Genomic DNA, 21931 nt, shown 5'->3' with positions numbered 1-21931 from the left:
ACTTTATCAACCTGAACACATTTCAGCTGAATGCAAACTAAGTACAGCAACGAAAGTTTTTTTTTTTTTTTTTTAAAGAGTCAGATCAAGTAGAAATTGCATCTTAAGGTAACAACTGCATGAACCCATTTTTATAGGGTTCTGTTTGCTAAATGGGGACCACTCTGTTCTGGAGATTTACCACTGGCTTACACCATGAATCATAACAAATATATGAATTATCTGTATATTTGGAGACTGACAAATTTGATGTGTAACAGTGAAGCAAATGACTATAACCTCAAAAACAGATTTTTGCATGCCTTGCACGTCTTATTACAAAGAAGATGTTGACAAAGGCATTGATCACCAGCTCGTCTTTAGAGGGTTCTTAGAAGTTTCAATTGGGGAGTGTAGTGTGAGATGCCACATCTATTTTCAACCAATCACTTTCTTATTCAAGTCTGTCTTGGTTTGAAACTGACCAATAGTATCACATGCAAGTCTTCTAAAGAGCATGACCACACATCCATTGCTCCTTCAAAACATGATCATTTTGGCAATGTTGGTTATCGTTTGGGCTTGTAAGTAGCACATTTTCTTTTTCTCATTCGGATAGGCCTACATTTAGGTCAATACCATACATATATGTACTGTTTTAAAGAAATCTCAATGTTCTGTTTTAGCTGGAGTCCAACCAACACAAAGAAGTGAAATTGCATTATTACAAACAGTTCGGCTGGGAGATGATGTGACAATCAAATGCTACTTGACAACAAAACTTGCCAACACAATATTTTGGTATAAACAGAGCATTGGTCAAATGCCTAGGCCAGTTGCACTATCATACAATTACTTGACAGACATCAGAATTTTGGATGAATTCAAAAATGGCAGATTCACTGTTTCAGTGAGTGAAAAATCTTTTCACCTCAACATCACAGCTACAACCAAGGAGGACATTGGAATTTACTACTGTGGGACAGGATTCTTGAATCAAGTAGAATTTAATTCTGGAACATATCTGATGCTTAAAGGTAAAACCTATTCTGCTACCAGCTCATAGATTTATATTTAAAGTTGACTATTAACTATACATACCTTGTTTGGCATTTGAAACAACAGCAACAACAACCAAATTTAATTGTTGTCATATTTTTGCATCTACCAAGGAACTGAGAGCAAAGACTTTAATATTGAACAGCAACCAGAGTTACTTCCAGTTAGTCAAGGGGACAATGTAAAAATCCAGTGCAAGTTCCTTACTGAGAGCTGTGCAGAGGACCATAGTGTCTATTGGTTCAGACATGGTGCAACTGAATCTCATCCAGCAGTATTGTACACTCATAGTGGTGGACATGATCAGTGTGAAAGGAGCTCTGAGGCAGGTTCTAAAACATGCAGATGTGTTTATGATTTCTCTAAGAGGAACATTAGTCTCTCTGACGATGTTGGGATTTACTACTGTGCCATTGTGGCATGTGGGGAGATAATGTTTGGAAAAGGAACCACACTGAAAAACACAGGTAATCCCTTATTTTATCACTGTAACCCTGTAACCCAAATAAAATGCCTAATAACCATTTGCTATCTGCTTTGGTAATTGCAACTTTCGCATGTACTGTCGTATCTTTTAAGTCATGGAAATGTATCTGCCCAGAACATAATTTCACAGTTGAACAGTTCTTGCAGTGTGTAAACATTTTAGAAATTACAATCTATGTTATAGTTATAACCAACATATAATTTTGTCATTTTCAATTGTTTATATATATATATATATATATATATACTGTATATAAAATACTAAATATGATAAAAAGGTATCTTTAAAGTGAAAGATTTCTTAAAAATCTTTTTCTCTATTTCAGACAACAAGAATGAAAATATTTGGGATCCTCTATTGCTGTTCTTGATATCATCCAATGTTGTTTTTTTGATAGTAATTGTTACACTACTTGTTGATCTTTGCAAAAACGGGAGAAAAAGGCACAGAGGTAGGACTGCACTCGCACTGTCCATGAGATAAGCAGTTCATCTAATACCTGATGAAAAAAATTGGGTATACATGTTCAACCCTAATATAGTGTACTGAAATAATGTACACCCCTAAATAATGTATTATGTGCTATGCAAGATTCTTGAGACAAATGTGAATGTTAACAGCTGTAACAGAATGTTTTCATTGACATTTTTAAAGTTAAACAACAATTTTCTGATTTTCAATGATTTTGAAGGATCCACAAAGTCAGAATCTCAGTCATGTGAGGTAAGTGGAGTTTACATTTCTTTATTTGAGAAATCTGTGAATCACCATACTCATAAAAAGTTATTAAAAAATTTTTTTTATTTTTTTTTATACAAATGTGATTTTGTTTAGAAACAGATGAGGGGGAGAGAAAAAACTTAACTGATGAGTATTGTGTTTGTGACAGACTGGAGACTCGGGCATTTTAAATTATGCAGCTGTGAGTTTTATGCCCGTCCCTTCATCTACCAGAAGAACCAGGGCATCAAACAACAGAGAGATGGCAGAGTACAGTAAAGTCCATTACAAGCCTAGAGATCACATGCCTTAACACAATCTTGGCACAAAATATTTTTGACTTCCTGTAAAAGATTTACAGATATTGAACTGTATTGACACAGACATTAATATTTTAAAAACATCAACAGCCTTAACAATTAACATCCTACTATCAAAAAGGATATAGCCTGCTTAATTGATTTTTCTGCTGTTTAATATATCGAAATATTTTGTGTTTGCTAATGCAGATTAGGGAATCACCGGTAACACTTTACAATAAGGTTCCATTTGTTAACATTAGTAAATGCATTAGGTATCATGAACAAACAATTAACAATATATTTGTTACATCATTTATCAATGTTTGTTAATGTTAGTTAATAAAAATACAAATGTTCATTGCAAGTTCATGTTAGTTCAAAGACTTCTGTTTTGCTGTTTTTGTTTAGTCAGTGGTCGCTTTTAGTAATTATTACGTATACAATTACCCTAAAAACACATATATGTGATTTCCAGTCAATCAGAAATTGTATCATGAGAGCTTTTTTTCAATCAACAGAGATTTAGCTCAATACAGTGCAGGGCCGTAGCAAGGACTTCTGGGCCCCTTGACTGAATATTGCTCTGGGCCCCTTACCTATTAAACAAATACAGTTTTGAATTTGTTGTGGGCATCCATGGACCTTTGGGCCCTTAGAATCATTACCACCTTTCACCCCACTAGTTACGGCCCAGTAGCTTTTGCCAACAGTTGGCAAAATCATAAGAAATCGTATGAGCTGTACCGTAAACAAACAAACAAATTTCATGAAGCAACAAAAGATGTGTTTTTTTTAACTTAAACCCTTAACCAACCCCCAAATCTAAACTTAACCATAAAAGTCATACCATTTTTTACAATGTTGCCATCTCTTACAAATTATTACAAGTTGTCATGAGACTATGTGGGAACACTTACTGTACATTAAATATGATAAATATTAAACCATGCATATCAAATTGCTTTAACAGCTTATTAATTCATTGATCATTCTGTGTACTCATGTCTTGTGCCTCATAACTGCAAACACTTCCACAGTCGGATAAATAATTCCACTGAAACCAGCTGTTCACTTTAGCAAAGCCATCTGTCTGTCCTCTTCATCAGCACTTGAGTACATTTCTGCCACAAGGAAATCAAACAAAGCCTTTGTTATTATAAAATTGTTATAATTTTTCCTCTAACTCACCATGGGCGTTCAGGTGTTCATGCACATAGTGCATTCTAATACAAACAACTGATTCCCGTTGACTTCATTCCCTGTCAAGTGCATCTTTAATTTGATGCTTATTGACAAATAACTCTGTCTTCATTGCCTCTCCGTTCACTGCAAAATAAAAGCATAATGATGAGATTACTGTGAGATTTAGACTTTGAAATCAATGAAAAGTTACTGCAAAATTGTGAACATATAAGCTGTAGGCAGATCTATGCTCCTTTTGCTTTTCACAAATTCCTGAAGCATCATTGTTCTCAGCATCTCTTTAATCATAACCCCATTCTTCATAAAGTAGTTTTTTTTACATCCTCTGTTCGAACTTTCTTGAGAATTCTGTGTCCTTCCCTGGTCTTCATTGCTAGTCAGCAGAGCATTTTCCACCATCATTTCCTCAATTTTCTCCAGTAACTCATTTACTTGTGTGCGATCATTTCTCCTCATGCACTAAAAAAAAAAAAAAAAGATACCTTTTCCTACACATCTCAAAAAGTCTCACCAGGCCGTTCCCATCACTTTCAATGTGATGTTCATTTGACTTGTTTCCCAATGAACCTCCCCATGTGAAGGGCACCATGGTTTGCCTCCAGACCTTTTCTCCAGGTTTCATATTGTCTAATATGACCTCCAATTGCTCTTCTACAAATGTGTCTGCTGGTATAACCAAGAGGATAGCATGAGAGGATTCAGAACAAAAAGCCATTGCCTTCAGGACCTCGGTTTGCACTGAATCTGCATTCACTTGATTTGGCAGAAATTTCCACCAGCTTGGTGTGTCCACCACTGTGACCTGTCTTCCATTCACCTCACCACATGTTCTGACACACTTGACAGTCTTATCAAATGAATATTCAGCAGAGCCCAAGATGACACTGCTAGATAATGTCTTCCCTGACAGGCCAGCCCAGCAGCACAATATGTAGTGGTATGGAATTATGCATCTGTGTAAAAAAATATGAATATATTTTAAAATAATTATAATACAAGGACATGTCTTCACATTACTAATCCACTTAAAAGCTTTTGCCCACAGAGACTACTCCTAAGTCTGAATATGCCTACTTCCCTACTCTATAGTATGCCAAAAGCATAATGTTAAATGTGTAGTATCTCTGAATCCTCAGTTTTCATAAAACAGTAGGCGAGAAATACCCAGATGACCTACTCTGAAGTGTGCATCCACTGGACACTTTACTGGAGCTAAGGAGAAGTCTGATTCAAAATGTTAAATTTGAAAAAATGACAGAGAACCTTGAGTTGGAAGGCTCTTTTCAACTGTAAATTCTATATGTGCCCTACCGAGAAAGTCATTACTTGTGGTTAAATTATACTTGTTTAAGAAGACCAGTGTAATTTTTTGTGGTTGTTACTACTTCATACATTCGGGTCACAGGACAATGCCCAAGTTTCTGCATGAAGTATGTCATACAACTCACCTGCATAACTAAATAATGTACTTTATCTGCAAAGAAGCACGCTCTTCATCAAATGCAATACACACTCTGACAGTACGCAAATTAGGACACAGCATTTATGTTACAAGCTTTTTGCAATGGGAATAGAAATTGATGTTTTTTATATACAAAAGCACTATCACACAAGCAAGAGTGCTATTGTGTCACTATATCAGCACAGCTTTACCTACAAGGTGTATGGGTGTGTAAGAGTGCATTCCTGTCTATCTCCTGGTCAGACTCATTAATATTGGGGTAATGAACAGCAATGTCTTTTCTGTTTTTTTTTTCTTGTAGCGGTTCACAGTTGATTTAAAGATGCCATTACATGACTTGATGATGTTTTGTGATGTAATGGTTAATCCCAGCTCTGAGACACATCAGACTTAAACACTATATCTGTGTTGGAAGGCTATTGAGCAGAGGCATAAAACTCTCACAATGCCTCATTACGGAGGACAGCAAAGTAAACGCGTTAATATAGAATGGTGATAAAACCTGACTGGAACTACCTGTGCATTAAGTAAGGGAAGTCAGCAAAAAGAACTAGGACCAAAGATGAAGAGAGCAGAGCAGGTAAAATGGACAGGAACAGATAATCCTCTGATCTTTGAATCACCAAACAAAACATACTTAAAAATCTTGTGTGCTAGGTACTCCAAGGGTTGTGGTTACTACTAAAGAAAAAGAAAAGCCAGAATCAAAAACAGCTAAATTAACGATGGAAATGGAAAAACAAGTACCAGTTAAAGTATGGTCTCAACATGACACAGATGTAGGTTTAGTGAAATCTGCTAATCCGATCAGAATTAAAATCAAACCAGGAACTCAACCACCAAGAAAACAGCAGTATCCATTAAAACAGGAAGCTGTAGAAGGTATTAAAAAGACTATTGAGGGATTACTTAAGGCAGGAGTACTGATTGGAACATTGAGCTGTTGTAATACACTCATACTACCAGTTGCTAAAGCAAATAGGTCAAAATGGCGTTTAGTGCATGATTTGAGGGCAGTTAATGAGGTAGTAAAAGACTGGCCCGCAGAAGTTCCAAACCTGCATACGCTGTTGACTAATGTTCCTCCTGCTGCCAATTACTTTACTGTGACTGATCTGTGTTCTGCCTTTTTCAGCATTCCTCTAGCAGAAGAGAGCAGACACCTTTTTTTCATTTACTTATCAAGGTAAACAGTATACTTACACCAGAATGCCCCAGGGATTAAAACATTCACCACATGTGTTCAACCAAGTACTGAAAACCGATTTAGAAGATCTCAGACTTGACAGCAAGTTAATACAATATGTAGATGACCTGTTGATTTGCTCATCAACAATAGAACAAAGCCACCAAATACTATCAAAGTGCTTACTAAACTGGCAGAGGGGGGCCACAAGGTCTCTAAAGAGAAACTGCAATACTGCTTACCACAAGTAGGATACCTAGGACAAATTATTGCACACAAAACCAAGGCTATATCACCCAGTCAGTTGGAAGGAATTAGTAAAGCACCTCAACCACAGACAGTGGGTCAGATGATGACCTTTTTAGGAATGACAGGGTTTAGTGCTGATTAGATAGAAAATTATGCTATCAAAATGACCCCTTTGAGGGCATTGATGAAACAAACAGGGCATCAGAATCTGCGAGCTCAATTAACATGGAATGCTGATGCATTGATAGCATTTGAGTCAATGAAAAAAGAGCTTCAGACAGCACCTGCTCTGGCAACCCCAGATTATAACAAACCATTTCACTTGTATGTAGCAGATAGAAGGGATGGATATGCATCAGCAGTTTAAATGCAAGAAATCTGTAGTGGAAGGAAAAAAACAACCAATAGCTTACTATAGTGCCAAACTGGATAATGTAGCACAAGGTTACCCACCATGTTATCAGGGGCTTGCTGCAGTATACTATGCTTATGACAAGGCCTCTTCTGCGACAGTGGGGTACCCGATAGTGATTTACACTCACCATAAAGTTACAGAATTACTGGAACAAGGAAGATTTGTGTTAACCCAAGCTAGGTGTTTGACATACTCAACACTGCTAACCTACCCAGATGTTACCATAAGGCGATGCACAGCAGTAAATCCAGCCAATTACATTCCTCTAGAAGGAGAGGGAATACCTCATGAATGCGTAATGGAGTCCTTAGCTTTTACTTGTTTAAGACCAGACCTAGAATCAACATCAATCAATAATGCAGAAGCAGACTATTTTGTTGATGGGTCATGTTTTAAAGACCATTTGGGGAATCATGCTGGTTATGCCATTGTCAAGAGAGAAGCCAAAAATGTTGTTCCAGTTGTGGTCCAGCATTGTGAACAACCATGATCAGCACAACTGGCTGAACTAAAAGCACTCACTGAAGCATGTCTGCTGGCTAAAAACAAAACTAAATATTTATACAGATTCAGCCTATGCACATGGAGTATGTAATCTATTTGGAGCAGTTTGGAAACAAAGGGGGTTTAAAAAAAAGTGATGGCACTCCAATTCAGCACAATGATCAGATAACTAAACTAATTTTGGCAATGATGCATCCAAAGAAATTGGTTATAGTTAAATGTCAAGCTCATAAGAAAGGCAATGACTTTGTCATCCAAGGTAATAATGCAGCTGACACTTATGCCAAAAAGCTTCAGGATGTCAAGTAGCAGTAATGGCAATTTTGCTTCAGCCCCAACCCCAATTGGATGATGTTGCATGAATGCAACACCAAGCGGGTCCTTATGAACACACACTCTGGCAACACAGAGGTGCAAGTAGAGATGTAAATGGTATGTGGCGGTCCCATGAAGGACACATGGTTGCTCCAAAAGCACTTCTTAATATTCTAATCTCAGATGCGCATGGTTTTGACCATTGCGCAAGGGGGGAGGGGAGGTGATTAGAAAAAGAAAACGACAGGGGTATTGGTCTCTATATCTACAGGCAATGGTAGATTAATTTTTAGCTGAATGCGAAATCTGCGCTAAACATAATGTCAGGAAGGGCACGTCTGCACCTATAGGTCACATACCAGTTTCAGAAGGACCGTTTAAATGTCCTTTTAAAAAAATGGACTATGTAGATATGATAAAATCAGTAAGAGGCAAAAGATACATGTTGGTGATAATAGACAGATTTAGCAGATGGGTAGAAGCAGTACCATCAGCAGATCAGGGAGCACAAACTGTGATCAAATTTCTGACCAGAGAAGTCATTCCAAGATCTGGCATACCATCTCAGATTAGTTCTGACAATGGCTCAGCATTTATTCAAAAAACAGTGAAAACAGTGATACAAAAGCTAAGGATAAAGCAAAGATTGGGATGCGTCTATCACCCACAATCACAGGGAATGGTAGAAAGGGTAAATGGAAATCTTAAAGCTAAAATTCTCAAGATCTGTGCTGACACTCCGCAGTACCGCATGCAGACTAATAGAATCACTAATCTGACACCGCATGAAATGCTAACATGAAGACCCATGCCAGTACCATACCTGAGAGGTCCCTATGAAGGTCCACCCCTAGAACAGTTGCAAATGGAATTAAGGGCTTACATGAGACAACTAACTGCTATACATAAAGCCATCTATTCACAGGAACAGAGCAAGGGACCCAGACAAGAAGAAGAAGTGCCCTGTTCAATAGTGCCCGGAGACCGAGTATACCTGTGAGTTTTTAGAAGGAGATGGAATGAACCCAGAAGGGAAGGACCTTTTGAAGTAGTAAGGGCAACCCCAACAGCAGTGCAGGTAAAAGGTAGCAGAATGTGGTATCATTTAAACCACTGCACTAGAGCTCCTATGTCAAGACTTCCACCAGATCAGATACAGAGAGTAGAAGAAGAACAGGACAACTCAAGTGTAACTTCCCCTGAGGTTGAAAGAGAAACTGAAATTCATGACCAAGAAATAGAAGAACAAGGGGAAGGAGGTGAAGGGGAGGAAGGAGAAGGTAGTAATGATGTTACACCTCATTCTAGGACAACTGAAGATGCTGAGACAGGAGATGAAGGGCAGATGCAGGAGGATATACCGCAGGCAGTGGATGCAGGAGAGGAAGGTGAGAGAAGTCCTGACACTGATAATAATGTTGATACACCTGATGCAGCATCTACCCCAGACCAAAGGCTTTCCAGAGAATCATCTCCAGAAGACCCATGGAATGTTGAGTTTCCCACACTCAATCTCGCCGACCTCGAGTGGTCTCCTTCACAATTCCAGTGGACTCCATGAAGGCACTGAAGCAACACAAGGTACTCGAGTAAACAAATCTATTAAAAAGAGGTATGCCTCTTACCCCTCATATGATGATTATGAAAACCCAAGAGGTGATTATGAAGACTATCAGAATGTACAGAGTATAAAACTATGACCACCACCATTGTTAAATTAGACGAAACAACCACCAGTACCAATTACTTATGAAGATACAGAATACGATGCAGACCTACCAATGAGCAAGTAAAAACTGTTAAAAAATGCACACCAAAATGACTGGTTTAAATGGGCTGAATACACAGTAAAACAGTCAGGAATGTCTAGTTGCGTGTTATGTTCACCATCACCCATGAAAAACTGACAATAGTCCCAAATCGATATGACTATAGGCATTGTGCGCAATATTACTCGAAAAACTGTGTTGAAGGAGAAAGGACATCTTTTTGCCCTGCTGAATGTCTAGCATTTCTAGGAAATCCAGGATTCAACAGATACTACGACTCAGAAGGCTGGGAGAATGCATACAGAAGAATAGATATTAGAATAGATAAGAGAAAAAGAGAAAGCCCTCTAACATATATAATAAATCAAGATTTGGAATATGAGTGCTTTAATAGATCCCAAGGAGAAGAGGATATGGGAGAATTTAGAGGAAATTGTGCAGTACTGTGGCATCTAGACAAACAAATTTTCAAGCAGGAAGACGTGATTAAGTTAGGAGGGGACGTATATGCAACAGCAACAATAGAGACAAATTTCACAATAATAAAAGGTACGAGATGTGTAGGCAGACTCACAGGAAACTGCCTTAGAAATTGTGAGAACCAGACTCTAGCTTCCCCTGTAATAAGAATATATGAGGAACAAACAGCAGCTATAGCAGATTACTTTTGGTTATGTGGAGGAAGACAGTTCAGAGCTATACTACCAAAAAATTGGAGAGGAATATGCACCAGAGTAAGGCTAGTGCAAGAAGTAACCATGTTAACATGGGACACCCAAGAACCTGAATCCCAGACTAGACCATGAAACATTGTCCAAAACCAACATAGAGTAAAGACAGCATATAAGCCAGACCCTAATGTTTACTTAGATGCAATTGGACAACCCAGAGTGATACCACAGGAATTTAAAGCCAGAGATGAGATAAAATCAGGCTTTGAATCTATATTTTTATGGATAACACCCAATAAGAATGCAGAATGGATTAATTACATTTATTACAATCAGCAAAGATTCATTAATTACACTGATGAAGCACTGAAAGCTTTAGGAGAACAGTTAGCAGCTACAAGCAAAATTACATGGCAAAATAGACATGCACTGAACTGGCTATTGGCAGAAAAAGGAGGTGTATATGTAATGTTTGGAGCTGACTGTTGTACTTATATCCCAAATAATACAGCACCTGATGGCTCCTTTACAGCAGCAATGAAGAAGTTGAAGAATTTAAGAGAGAAAGTAACTGCAAATCCAGGCAGTGACCAACAATTTGGAAAATGGTTTGATAACTTATTTGGGTCATGGAAACAATGGCTAATTAAAGTGGGAATAATGATAGCCACAGCATTTGCTATTTTTATGTTATTATTCTGTTGTGTTGTGCCTTTTCTCAGATCAATGATGGCTAATGTGGCAGCCAAACAGATGGTTTGACATTGCAGCAACTGTGCGTCCCATAACCATAGGTCCTAGACTGGACAAGCTGGATGAATTTTAAAGATAGTAGGGAAGGGGAGCCTTTTCATTTTTTGACTCTTTATTTTTTACTTTCTATTGTCTCTGATAGTGAGGGAGTTAGCATATTAATTGTATTTTCTTTTATCATAAAATTAGGTAGAACTCTAAGATGAATAGAGTAGGCAGGAAGATAGAGGGTTTTTATGTTTGTTATTTTGGCATATACCCCTTCCTGAAGTTATTAGTCATGTACTATTTTACTCATTAAGTTCAGTTATCAATTTTTAATTATGTTTACATTTTTAATCAAGTAAAGTTTGAGTTATATTAGAATGCATTATGATTAAACAAATTATTTTACACTGAAATATATATATATATATATATATATATATATATATATATATATATATATATATATATATAAAGTTTTGATAAACACTGAAACAACAAATGCCAAGAAGAGATGAAGAAAGGATCGACGAGCACCTCAGTGCTTAGCAACAAGAATAAGACTCTACTGGAGGTTTCCACTGTCTGCTTCAACACCACCAGATAGCACTCCAGGCTACCGGAAATGTCTGTGAGTTCCTCTGGTACCGTTGGACATATCTTAATGTTGAACAATTTACTAATATTGTATGTTAATTTACTAAAATAAGTGTAATCGCTGATATACTCTACATCATGCAAGGCTAAGACTACATGCACATGCTTTTACAAGAAATTGATTTGTTTGGAATTAAAGTAACCCCCAAGAAAGAATTTAGCTAGGGAGGTGAGATCTTTTACTCCATCCTAGTAAATGTGGAGGGAGATGTTTGGTCTCATTTTTTCCGCCAGAGTGCAGTTTCATAAGAGCAGTCATTGGTAGAGAAATGTGTGACTTGTATTGGTCATTTGACAGTAATGAAGGGGACTGACTTATGAAGTTGCACTCTGGGAAAGGGTAATAGGGGTGAGACTGTGAAAAAGTATCAAAGAGGGGATATATATGGTATATTTTTAAGAAATAGAAGTATTAACAAGCATTATATGATCAGATATGTACAGGTGACATAACCAATTGTAATGAGAAAAACATGTGTGTGGAACATGCTCAGCCAACATACAGAGCAAAGACAGACACTCATAATCATTAAGCAAGAAGCTCAATATGGTTAATGACAAAAGAGTAATTGTGTTATTTTAACATTATGTTGTTTGTTTAGAATGTATACTTTCTCAGATAAATACTCTTTTTAAAAAATGGATAGGTTGCTAGGTTTCCACCATTAGAAAGAAGTCAGATGGTCTAAGAAATAATGGTAGCGAGCTGAAACGATGTAAAATGCAAGTCCACTGGTTAGAGATAACCAGAGTAAATGATTTATGGACTCAGAAGAGATAGCAAATGTGTATAAAGCTGGAAGTAGGGAACAGTGAAGGCAGAACGGACAGCTGGCCTTCTCAGGTTTATTGGTTGCTCAATAAACTATTACCTTTGGCATCTGGAACCCCTGACTCTGAGAGTTTTCTTGCAAAGAGGAAAGAATCTTCAACAATTTTCCACGACAGTTGCAAGCTGCTGGCACCCCTCATGATACAATTTTGGGAGGAGACTTTAATCTGTTGATGGACTCAGTCCTTGATCATAGTGAAGCAAAAGTGTGTAAGCCCCCTAGAACAAATATTGACGCTTCTCAAGATGTGTAAAAATCTTGCTCTTGCAGATATTTGGAGACTTTTGAACCCATCTGGTAGGGACTATACATTCTTTTCATCAGTCCATAAGATTTATTCTAGAATAGTTTTTTTTTTTATATCTAAGTCCCTCATTTCATCTGTTGTTGACTGCTCAATTGGAAACATCTTAGTCTCAGATCACGCCCTGGTGAGTTTAGAGGTGTTGCCACATATGGAGAAAAATAAATCATATAGTTGCCGCTTTAATATATCACTTTTGTAAAATCCTGATTTCAAACAAAAGTTATAGGCTGAAATCAATATCTATATGGAGACCAGCTGGTCCTCAGTATCTTCTGTGGGCATGGCTTGGGAGGCACTTAAGGAGGTTCTTAGGGGTTGGATCATACAGTATGCCTCATTCATCAAAAAATCTAAAGCTCGAGAACTCATGGAGTTGGAAGGGAATATTCAAAGTGCTGAGGTAGAGCTGAAGCGCTGAATGTCCTCTGATGGCTTCAGAGAACTGACCTGATTGAAATACAGATATAATACTATTTTGTCGTGGAAAGTGGAGTTCCCTGTCTGTCACTCACTTGACATTGTGTCGATGTAGTGACAAAAGGGGTTCGATCTTGAGCGCCCCAATCACCTTTGCTTAAAATAGAAAAGGCCAATGAGAGTTGGAGAGTGGAATTTGCATGCCACACTCCGCCCCCGGACATACGGGTATAAAAGGAGCTGGCGTGCACCACTCATTCAGATTTCCTTCGGAGCCGAATGCACGTATTGTGTTCGTCCTCTCACCTTTCACTTATGTTGCTGGATTTTACATCGCATATCAGCGGTCACCTTCGCACGGTCGAGTGTTGTGCTTCCCCTGGGCGCTTCGGCAGCTGAGTCCGTGGGTGCTAAAAGAGTATATTCAAAAGAGTATATTTCCTTCTAGTAGAGCTCGCACAAACACTTGCCGTCTTTTTAAAGATGTTCTTCTGCGTTTGCGCTATTGGATGTGGCCATTATCTCTCCCCTCCGGACAGCCATGAAATCTGTCTCGAATGCTTGGGGCGCTAGCACGCCGAGGCAGCTTTCGTGGAAGGGTTATGTTCTCATTGTGAGAACATGCCCATCAGAATGTTGTGGTCACAACTCACTTCCATATTCATGAAGCAAGGAGCCAACTCGCTCCATTCTGGGCTGATGCTCAGCCAGCCGGGTCGGCAAGCACCGCGGGTGATCTGGATGTGGATATGGGAGCATTTTCACCGGCTCAACCCCCACGGACCTCCCATCCCCCAGCACGCTCGTTCTATCCGGAAGAGCTGTCGAGCGATGCAAGCGGTCTGCCTCAGGGTGGGTTTAATGTCGTTCGCGGCTCGCGACGAGGATGAGCTTTTGGTCGCAGCATCAGAGGATGGGCTTCTGCTATCAGAAGGGAACGAATCTTCTGAGCTCCTGCCCATGGGCGGTAGAGCACAGGATGAGGTGGACACTGAGATGACAGCTGTGCTTGCCTGGGCGGCTGCGAATATAGGGCTGAAGTAGAATCCTCCACACTGCCCTGAGCCTTCGCGGCTGGATAATTGGTTTCTGGGCTCGGAGCACGACTCATGGCCACGCCCCGCCCCAGTGCCTTTCTTCCTGGAAGTGCACGAGGAGCTATCGAAGTTGTTGAAGGCAACTTTAAAAAAAAAAAAAACCTGCCCGTACACTTCGTGGGCTTGTTCATCCTAACTACCCTCGACAGCGGAGTGGCTAAGGGATATGTCAAGCTTCCCCAGGTGAAGCGCACTGTAGCGGTGCATTTATGCCCACAGGGCACAGCCACCTGGCATGACCGACCAAGGCACCCTTCCAAGGCCTGTAAGTTCTCTTGCCCATTAATTATGAAGGCTTACAAGGCTGCGGGTCAAGCCGCTTCGGCCCTGCACGCCATGGCCATCCTGCAGGTCCACCAGGCCAAGGCTCTGAAAGATCTGCTCGAGGGTAGAACAGACCAAGGGCTGATGCAGGAACTGTGTACTGCGACTGACCTCACCTTATGGGCGACGAAAGTCATGGTGCGCCCTGGGCCAGACGATGTCCACTCTTGTGGTCCAAGAGTTGTACCTGGGGCTCAACCTTGCAGAGATGTGTGACGCTGAGAAAGCCCGCTTTCTCGATGCGCCCATCTCCCAAGGGGGGCTTTATGGCGACACCGTCGAGGATTTTGCCCATCAGTTCTCGATGGTGAGGAAGCAGACTGAGGCATTTAAGCACATCTTGCCGTGGTGCAACTCGGCCACCTTCAGGCCTCCGAAGTCCCGTGCCCATCTGCTTCTCACCAGAGCCATTCCCCTGCAGTGCCGGCCCTGGCTCCTGTACCATCGGAGCCCGTATGCCGGCCTCAGAGAAGAAGATCCTCCCGTGGGAAGTTGGCTCCACCTGCCTGTCAGCTGGCTCCCAAGAACCCCGGATGGGCTTCGAGGCGGCCCTGGCATGGGCAACACTGGGATGAGGTGACTGACTCCGACCGGTCTGGCCCGGGTGAACTCTCCAGCCCCACCATCACCCCTGGGCCAGCGCATAGTAAGTATTATATTGCCGGGTGACCTCCGGGCCTCGGCGCCCACATGGTCGGTAAAACAGCAGTTTCCTCATTCCCTGGGTCAGCGCACTCATGACGGCCAGGCGCTGGAAGTCTTTCCGGTCAATCAGGTGAATGCGAGTACCTCCCGTTCCCTCGGTCTCTGGGGTCGCTCGCCCGCCCCAGTCATCGGCCACAGTTGCAGGCTTGTGAAGCAGTCTTCCAGGTGGGGTGTCTGCTCTGCCTTGCTGCGATACAGCCTGCTCTGCCTTGCTGCGATACAGCCTGGCACGGTAAGTCCAGTCATCCCCTAGGTGCCACGGAGTCTGGAGGCCTGGTTAGCGCTCTCCAGCCCCTCGCTGTGGCTCATCCGGACGATTTGCCTCAGCTACGTGATCCAGTTTGCCAGACGCCCACTCAGGTTCATTGGCATCCTCTCCACTATGGTGCAGGGCGATGGTGTCTCCGTCCTCCGGGTGGAGGTTGCCACCCTTCTGGTGAAGGGAGCAATAGAGCCTGTCCCCGTAGCCGAGTTGTGCAAGGGCTTTAACAGCCCTTATTTTATCATGCCCAAGAGAGGGGGAGGGTTGCACCCAATCTTGGATCTGTGTGCTTTGAACAAAGCCTTACATAGGCTTCTGCGATAACATCTTGAACGGAAGCACATCCTGGCATCATTATGACATCTGGATTGGTTCACAGCCATCGACCTGAAGGATGCGTACTTTCACGTATCGATCCTTCCTCGACACAGACCCTTTCTTCGGTTTGCCTTCGAGGGACGAGCATACCAGTACAAGGTCATCTCCTTCGGTCTGTCCCTGTCTCCTTGTGTCTTTACCAAGGTCGCAGAGGCTGCCCTGGTCCTGCTGAGAGAGAATGACAAACACATTCTCAATTATCTCGACGTCTGGCTAATCCTAGCTCACTCGCGAGATCTATTGTGTGCGCACAGGGACCTTCTGCTTCAGCACCTCGACTGACTCGGGCTTCAGGTCAACTGGGAGAGGAGAAAGCTCTCCCCTGTGCAAGCATCTCTTTTCTCGGTATGGAGTTGGACTCGGTCACTCTCAAGGCACTTCTTACGACCAGACGTGCTCAGTCAGTGCTGACCTTCCTGAAGACCTTCAGCCAGAAGTTAGCTGTGCCAGTGAAACAATTTCAGAGGCTTCTGGGACATATGCCATCCTCGGCGGTGGTTCTCCCCCTCGGGTTGATGCATATGAGACCGCTTCAGCACTGGCTACAGACTCGAGTCCTGAGGTGGACATGGCGCCATGGCACCTGGCATGTGACCATCACGCCACAGTGCCATCAGACTTTCAGCCCTTGATCAGACCTGCCGTTTCTATGGGCAGGTGTTCCCCTAGAGCAGGTCTCAAGGCACGTCGTGGTCACGACAGATGCCTCAAACTCAGGCTGGGGTGCCATGTGCAACGGGCAGGACAGAGCCCCGATGTGGTATGAGCTCCAATGGTAGCGCATCAACTGCTTAGAGTTGCTAGTGGTATTGCTGGTCCTGCAGAGACTTCGCCATTGATCCAGACCAACAACACAGCAACTGTAGCATACATAAACCGCCAAGGCGGCGTACACTCACGTTGTATGTTGCAACTTGCCCGCCGCCGCCTCCTCTGGAATCAGCAGATGTTGAAGTCGCTGCGAGCCACTCACCTTCCAGGCGTCCTCAACCGTGCAGCGGGCTTCATGGGGAGTGGGGACACCACCCCCGTGTGCTCCAGCTGATTTGGGAGAGATTTGGGGAGGCATAGGTAGATCTGTTCGCCTCCCAAAAGTTCTCTCAATGCCCCCTTTGGTACTCCCTGTCCGAAGCTCCCCTCCACCTCTGGAATCTCCACATCTCCACAACGTGGAAGACCTAGCGGGTTTTCCACCAGTGGTGGTAAGCATGATCACTCAGGCCAGAGCCCCCTCTATGAGGCGGCTGTAGGCCTTGAAGTGGCATCCCTTCGCGAACTGGTGTTGGGGAAGACACACAGAGATGCGCAGTTGGCTCTGTGCTGTCTTTCCTTCAGGAAGGGCTGGAGAGACAGCTGTCTACCCCTACCCTGAAAGTGTATGTGGCTGCCATAGCAGCTTACCATGACACACTGGACGGGAGGCCCTCACGACAGCGCGACCTGATCAACAGGTTCCTCAAGGGTGCGAGGAGGTTGAATCCTCCTAGACCATGCCTGATTCCCTCTTGGGATCTCTCTGTGGTCCTACCTGCCCTACAGAGAGCCCCCTTTGAGCCCCTGGGGCAGGCCGAGCTCAGCACTTTGTCTCTGAAGACGGCCTTCCTGGTGTCACTTACTTCCATCAAGAGGGTGGGGGACCTGCAGGCACTCTCTTTTACCAGCGAATGCCTGGTGTTCGGGCCAGAAAATTCTCACGTGACCTTGAGACCCCGGCCCGGTTACGTGCCCAAAGTTCCCACCACTCCTTTTCGGGACCAGGTGGTGAAACAGCAAGCACTCCCTTTAGAGGAGGAAGACCCGGTCTTTGTCATTGCTGTGTCCAGTTCGTGCTCTGTGAATCTATCTGGACCGTACGCAGAGCCTTAGAAGCTCAGAGCAGCTCTTTGTCTGTTTTGGAGGACAGCAGAAGGGGAAAGCTGTCTCCAAGCAGAGGCTAGCCCATTGGATTGTGGATGCCATTTCTCTTGCATACCAGTCTCAGGACTTGCCGTGCCCCTTGGGAGTCTGGGCGCACTCCGCTAGAGGCGTTGTGTCCTCCTGGGCACTGGCAAGGGGGGCCTCTCTAGCAGACATATGCAGAGCTGTGGGTTGGACTACGCCCAATACCTTTGGAAGGTTTTATAATCTGCACATAGACCCGGTTTCGACCCGAGTGTTACGTGGTAACGGCAGGTAGACCGGGCGGCCGGTTGGATGTACCGCTTGCATTGTGCCTTTCCTCTTTTTCCAAAGGTGATAATATGCGTCTTTTTGTCCACAACAGTTCCCCGTATTCGGTGAACCCCGGACACCTCTTAATTCTTAAACACTGTTCAGTGACGAACTCGGCAGCGGAGTAACGACACCAGGCCCAGTACTCGTGGTATGCCCCTTTTCAGGTGAGCCCATGTGCTCGGACTCAGTGCTCCATACATGGTGATTCCCCCTTGGTAATCCATATAATGAGTTTCCACTGTTCGGTTTCCCCTTAGCTGAACCCTGTGTTCCCCCTCGCCAGAGCTTTCTTTGCCTCAGCCACTGTGGCTGTGTACCCTTTCTATAGATAGGGTCCTGTGGTGGTATCAGTCCATATGTAAACTGCCCCATTGCTAAGTCCATGTGAGGTATTCTCCACGTGTTAACCTCCCTCCGGTAGGATGTGGTCTCCATAGTGCTCTCCTATATGGAGAGGAAAGAGTACTTCCCAGCGCTATTCTAGAAATTGCTCGGCGGGAAATTGCTTAACAGTAAATCAGGAAAGGCACCGCCGGTAGCCTACTTGGGTAAGTGCCTCCCCCCCCTTAACGGGACTAGGGAGATGCCTTACCTAACTCGCTGGAAGGTCACAACGTGGTTGAGCTCTCGCTGTGAGGCAAGCAGCAGCTTGCCCGTGTCCACTCTTCTGTACCTCATGACAAAGTTCAGCGCCTGCTGCGTTTCCTATAGGAATCCCTTGTGTCACTACATCGACACAACGTCGAGTGAGTGACAGACAGGGAATGTCTTGGTTACTGATGTAACCTCTGTTCACTGATGGAGGAAACGACACATTGTGTCCCTCCTGCCACGGTGCTGAACCGGCCGCTGACATGGCCGGGACTCTCTATCAGCTCCTCAGTGTAAAACTGAATGAGTGGTGCATGCCAGCTCTTTTTATAACCGTATGTCCGGGGGTCAGAGAGTGGCATGCAAATTCCACTCGCCAACTCTCATTGGCCTTTTCTATTTTAAGCAAAGTTGACTGGGGCTCTCAAGATTGAATTCTAGTGTCACATTGACACAACGTCTCATTCCCTCCATCAGGGAACAGAGGTTACATCAGTAACCAAGATGTTTTGGTTATTCAGGGCAAGACAGTCATACTTTGAGTCGGGGGACAAAGCAGGGAAGCTTTTGGCTAGATATATAAAGCAGAGAGAGTCTTTTTCTACCATTTCCTCAGTGAAATCTGCTGGTGGTGAAATATTTACCTCAGCCATTGATATTAATAAATCTTTTAAAGAGTTTTATCTTGATCTTTATAGTTTCACGTCTTCATCTACTGATGAAGATATTAGAAGCTTTGTGGAACCATTAGAACTCCCTAAATTGATGACTGAGCAAAACAATTCTCTTGATTCTGAGATAACCTTGGAGGAGCTTGACGAGTTAATTAAGGCCCAGCCTACAGGCAAGGCTCCAGGGCCAGATGGTTTTGCCGCTGAATTTTTTAGATCTTATGCTACAGAACTTGTTCCACTTTTGCTATAAGTTTACACAGAATCATTAAAGAATGGAAAGCTTATGCCGCCAACCATGACACAAGCCCGGATCAGTCTGATTCTTAAAAAGGACAAAGATCCAAGAGTTAACATCCAATTTCCCTGATCCAGCTAGATGTAAAAATACTGTCAAAAATTTTGGCTAACCGATTAAGTAAAGTTATGACATCTCTTATACATATAGATCAGGTGGGATTTATTCGGGGCCACAGTTCTTCTGATAACATTAGGCATTTCATCAATATCATGTGGTCAGTGGCGAATGATCAGACTCTGGTCGCTGCCATCTCACTTGATGGCAAAAAGGCGTTTGATATGGTAGAATGGGATTATCTTTTTAAGATTTTGGAGATATACGAGTTCGGGAATACTTTTATTAGATGGATTAAGTTACTTTATAGACACCTGGTGGCGGTGGTACAAACAAATGGATTAATTTCAGATTATTTTACTCTGGATAGGGGCAACTGACAGGGTTACCCTCTTTCCCCATTATTGTTCTGTCTTGCCCTAGAACCATTAGCAGCCACGATAAGAAAGGAGGATGATTTTCCAGGGGTGACGGCAGGAGGTATGGCACTTAAGTTTCTACTTTACACAGATGATATTTTATTATTTGTCTCTGACCCTACTAGATCTATGCCTTGCCTCCACAGAATTATTAATTCCTTTTCCAGGTTCTCAGGATACAAAGTCAATTGGTCTAAATCCGAAGCTTTGGCTCTGACAGCGTACTGCCCAGTAACGGCCTTCCAGCCGGGCGCCTTCCAGTGGCCCAAACAGGGCATTAAGTATTTGGGTATTTTATTCCCAGAATATTTGTCTGATTTAGTTAGAGTTAATTTTGAGCCTTTAATAAAAAGGTTTTCGAGCGATGTGGGCAGATGGGCTTCATTACATTTATCGATGATTGGGAAGGTTAATGTTATTAAAATGAACTTTATTACAAAATTCAACTACCTGCTACAGTCACTCCTTATAGATGTCCCCCACTCTTATTTCAAGCAATCTGAGAGAATAGAGAAGTTTTACATTTGGAATGGTAAGCATCCCAGATTACATTTCAGTAAGCTGCATAGGCCGATAGACAAAGTTGGGCTAAACCTACACAAGATTTTTTTTAATTATTATGCGTTCGATCTCAGACATTTGGCTCATTAGTCGCTTCCACCTGAAAGAGCCCCTCCCTGGTTCTGTATTGAACAGGAAGTTCTTGCCCCTATTTTGCCATTGCAAAGCCTTTATATCAGTCTAACCAGAGAAGTTAAATTACACCCTCTCGGGTTAAATTACATTTGCACTCGGTATGGACAAATGTGTCCAGAGTGTTTAATTCGGATATTTATCTAAATGTTGCCTTGAGCTTATGGCTGAACCCCAAACTAAATAACGTATTAATAAGTCCCCTTTCTGCTGGTCAGAGTGGATTGTGAGGAGGATTACTACACTCGGTGATGTATATGAGAGTAGTGTGTTGAGATCCTTTGAAAATTTGGTTCAACATTTTGGGATCCCCATATCTCAATATTTTAGGTATCTACAGCTGCGCCACTTGCTCTGTACTATTTTTGGGAATAGCATACACCCCACTAAAGTGGCAGATACTATGAGAGTGGTGATTACTGCTTTTGGAAAAGGTCATGAGGCATCAGTGTATTACTCTTTGTTAATTCAGAGTCTGGGGGACGGAGTCTCAACTACTCTCACAAGATTATGGGAGAAAGATTCAAACTTGGAACTGGAGGAGGGAGAGTGGGCTAGAATTCTAAAAAAGGTCAAGACTGCATATAGAGATGCAAGGGTTGCCTTATGCAATTCAAGATTTTACATAGATTCTATTGGACCCCCTCTAGATTGAATAGGCTTTGTCTTAAAGACACACCCACCTGCTGGTGATGCCAATCGGAGGACGGAGATATAACCCATGTCTTTTGGGGGTGTGTTGAGATCCAGGAGTTTTGGTTAAAGGTTCAGAGTCTCGTGTGTGATGTATTAGGCACTCGGGTATCATTTTGCCCCAGACTCTGTATTTTGGGTGATGGGGCGGTCATCAACATTGAAAATAGACACATAAAGAGTTGTGTCTTAACCAGTGTCATGATCACCTGGCAGATCATTTTAATGGGCTGGAGGTTGGCTGGAGCACCCTCTT

The 21931-nt window shown here is 42.6% G+C and overlaps 1 protein-coding gene across 1 annotated transcript; it reads left to right on the top strand.

Moving 5' to 3' along the window:
• Positions 1–527: 527 nt before the first annotated feature.
• On the top strand, positions 528–3491 carry LOC127417901 (uncharacterized). Its single transcript, XM_051658202.1, has 6 exons — positions 528–563; positions 666–1016; positions 1152–1505; positions 1851–1976; positions 2217–2248; positions 2415–3491. Exons 1-6 carry the CDS (start codon positions 542–544, stop codon positions 2556–2558), a joined length of 1029 nt encoding a protein of 342 aa, XP_051514162.1. The 5' UTR covers positions 528–541; the 3' UTR covers positions 2559–3491.
• The last annotated feature ends 18440 nt before the right edge of the window (positions 3492–21931 follow it).

This window comes from Myxocyprinus asiaticus, chromosome 1, assembly GCF_019703515.2.
Source record: "Myxocyprinus asiaticus isolate MX2 ecotype Aquarium Trade chromosome 1, UBuf_Myxa_2, whole genome shotgun sequence".
Classification (NCBI taxonomy): Eukaryota; Metazoa; Chordata; class Actinopteri; order Cypriniformes; family Catostomidae; genus Myxocyprinus; species Myxocyprinus asiaticus.
Note: the sequence above shows the minus strand (reverse complement) of the source record. Positions and strands in the feature narration are given on the sequence as shown.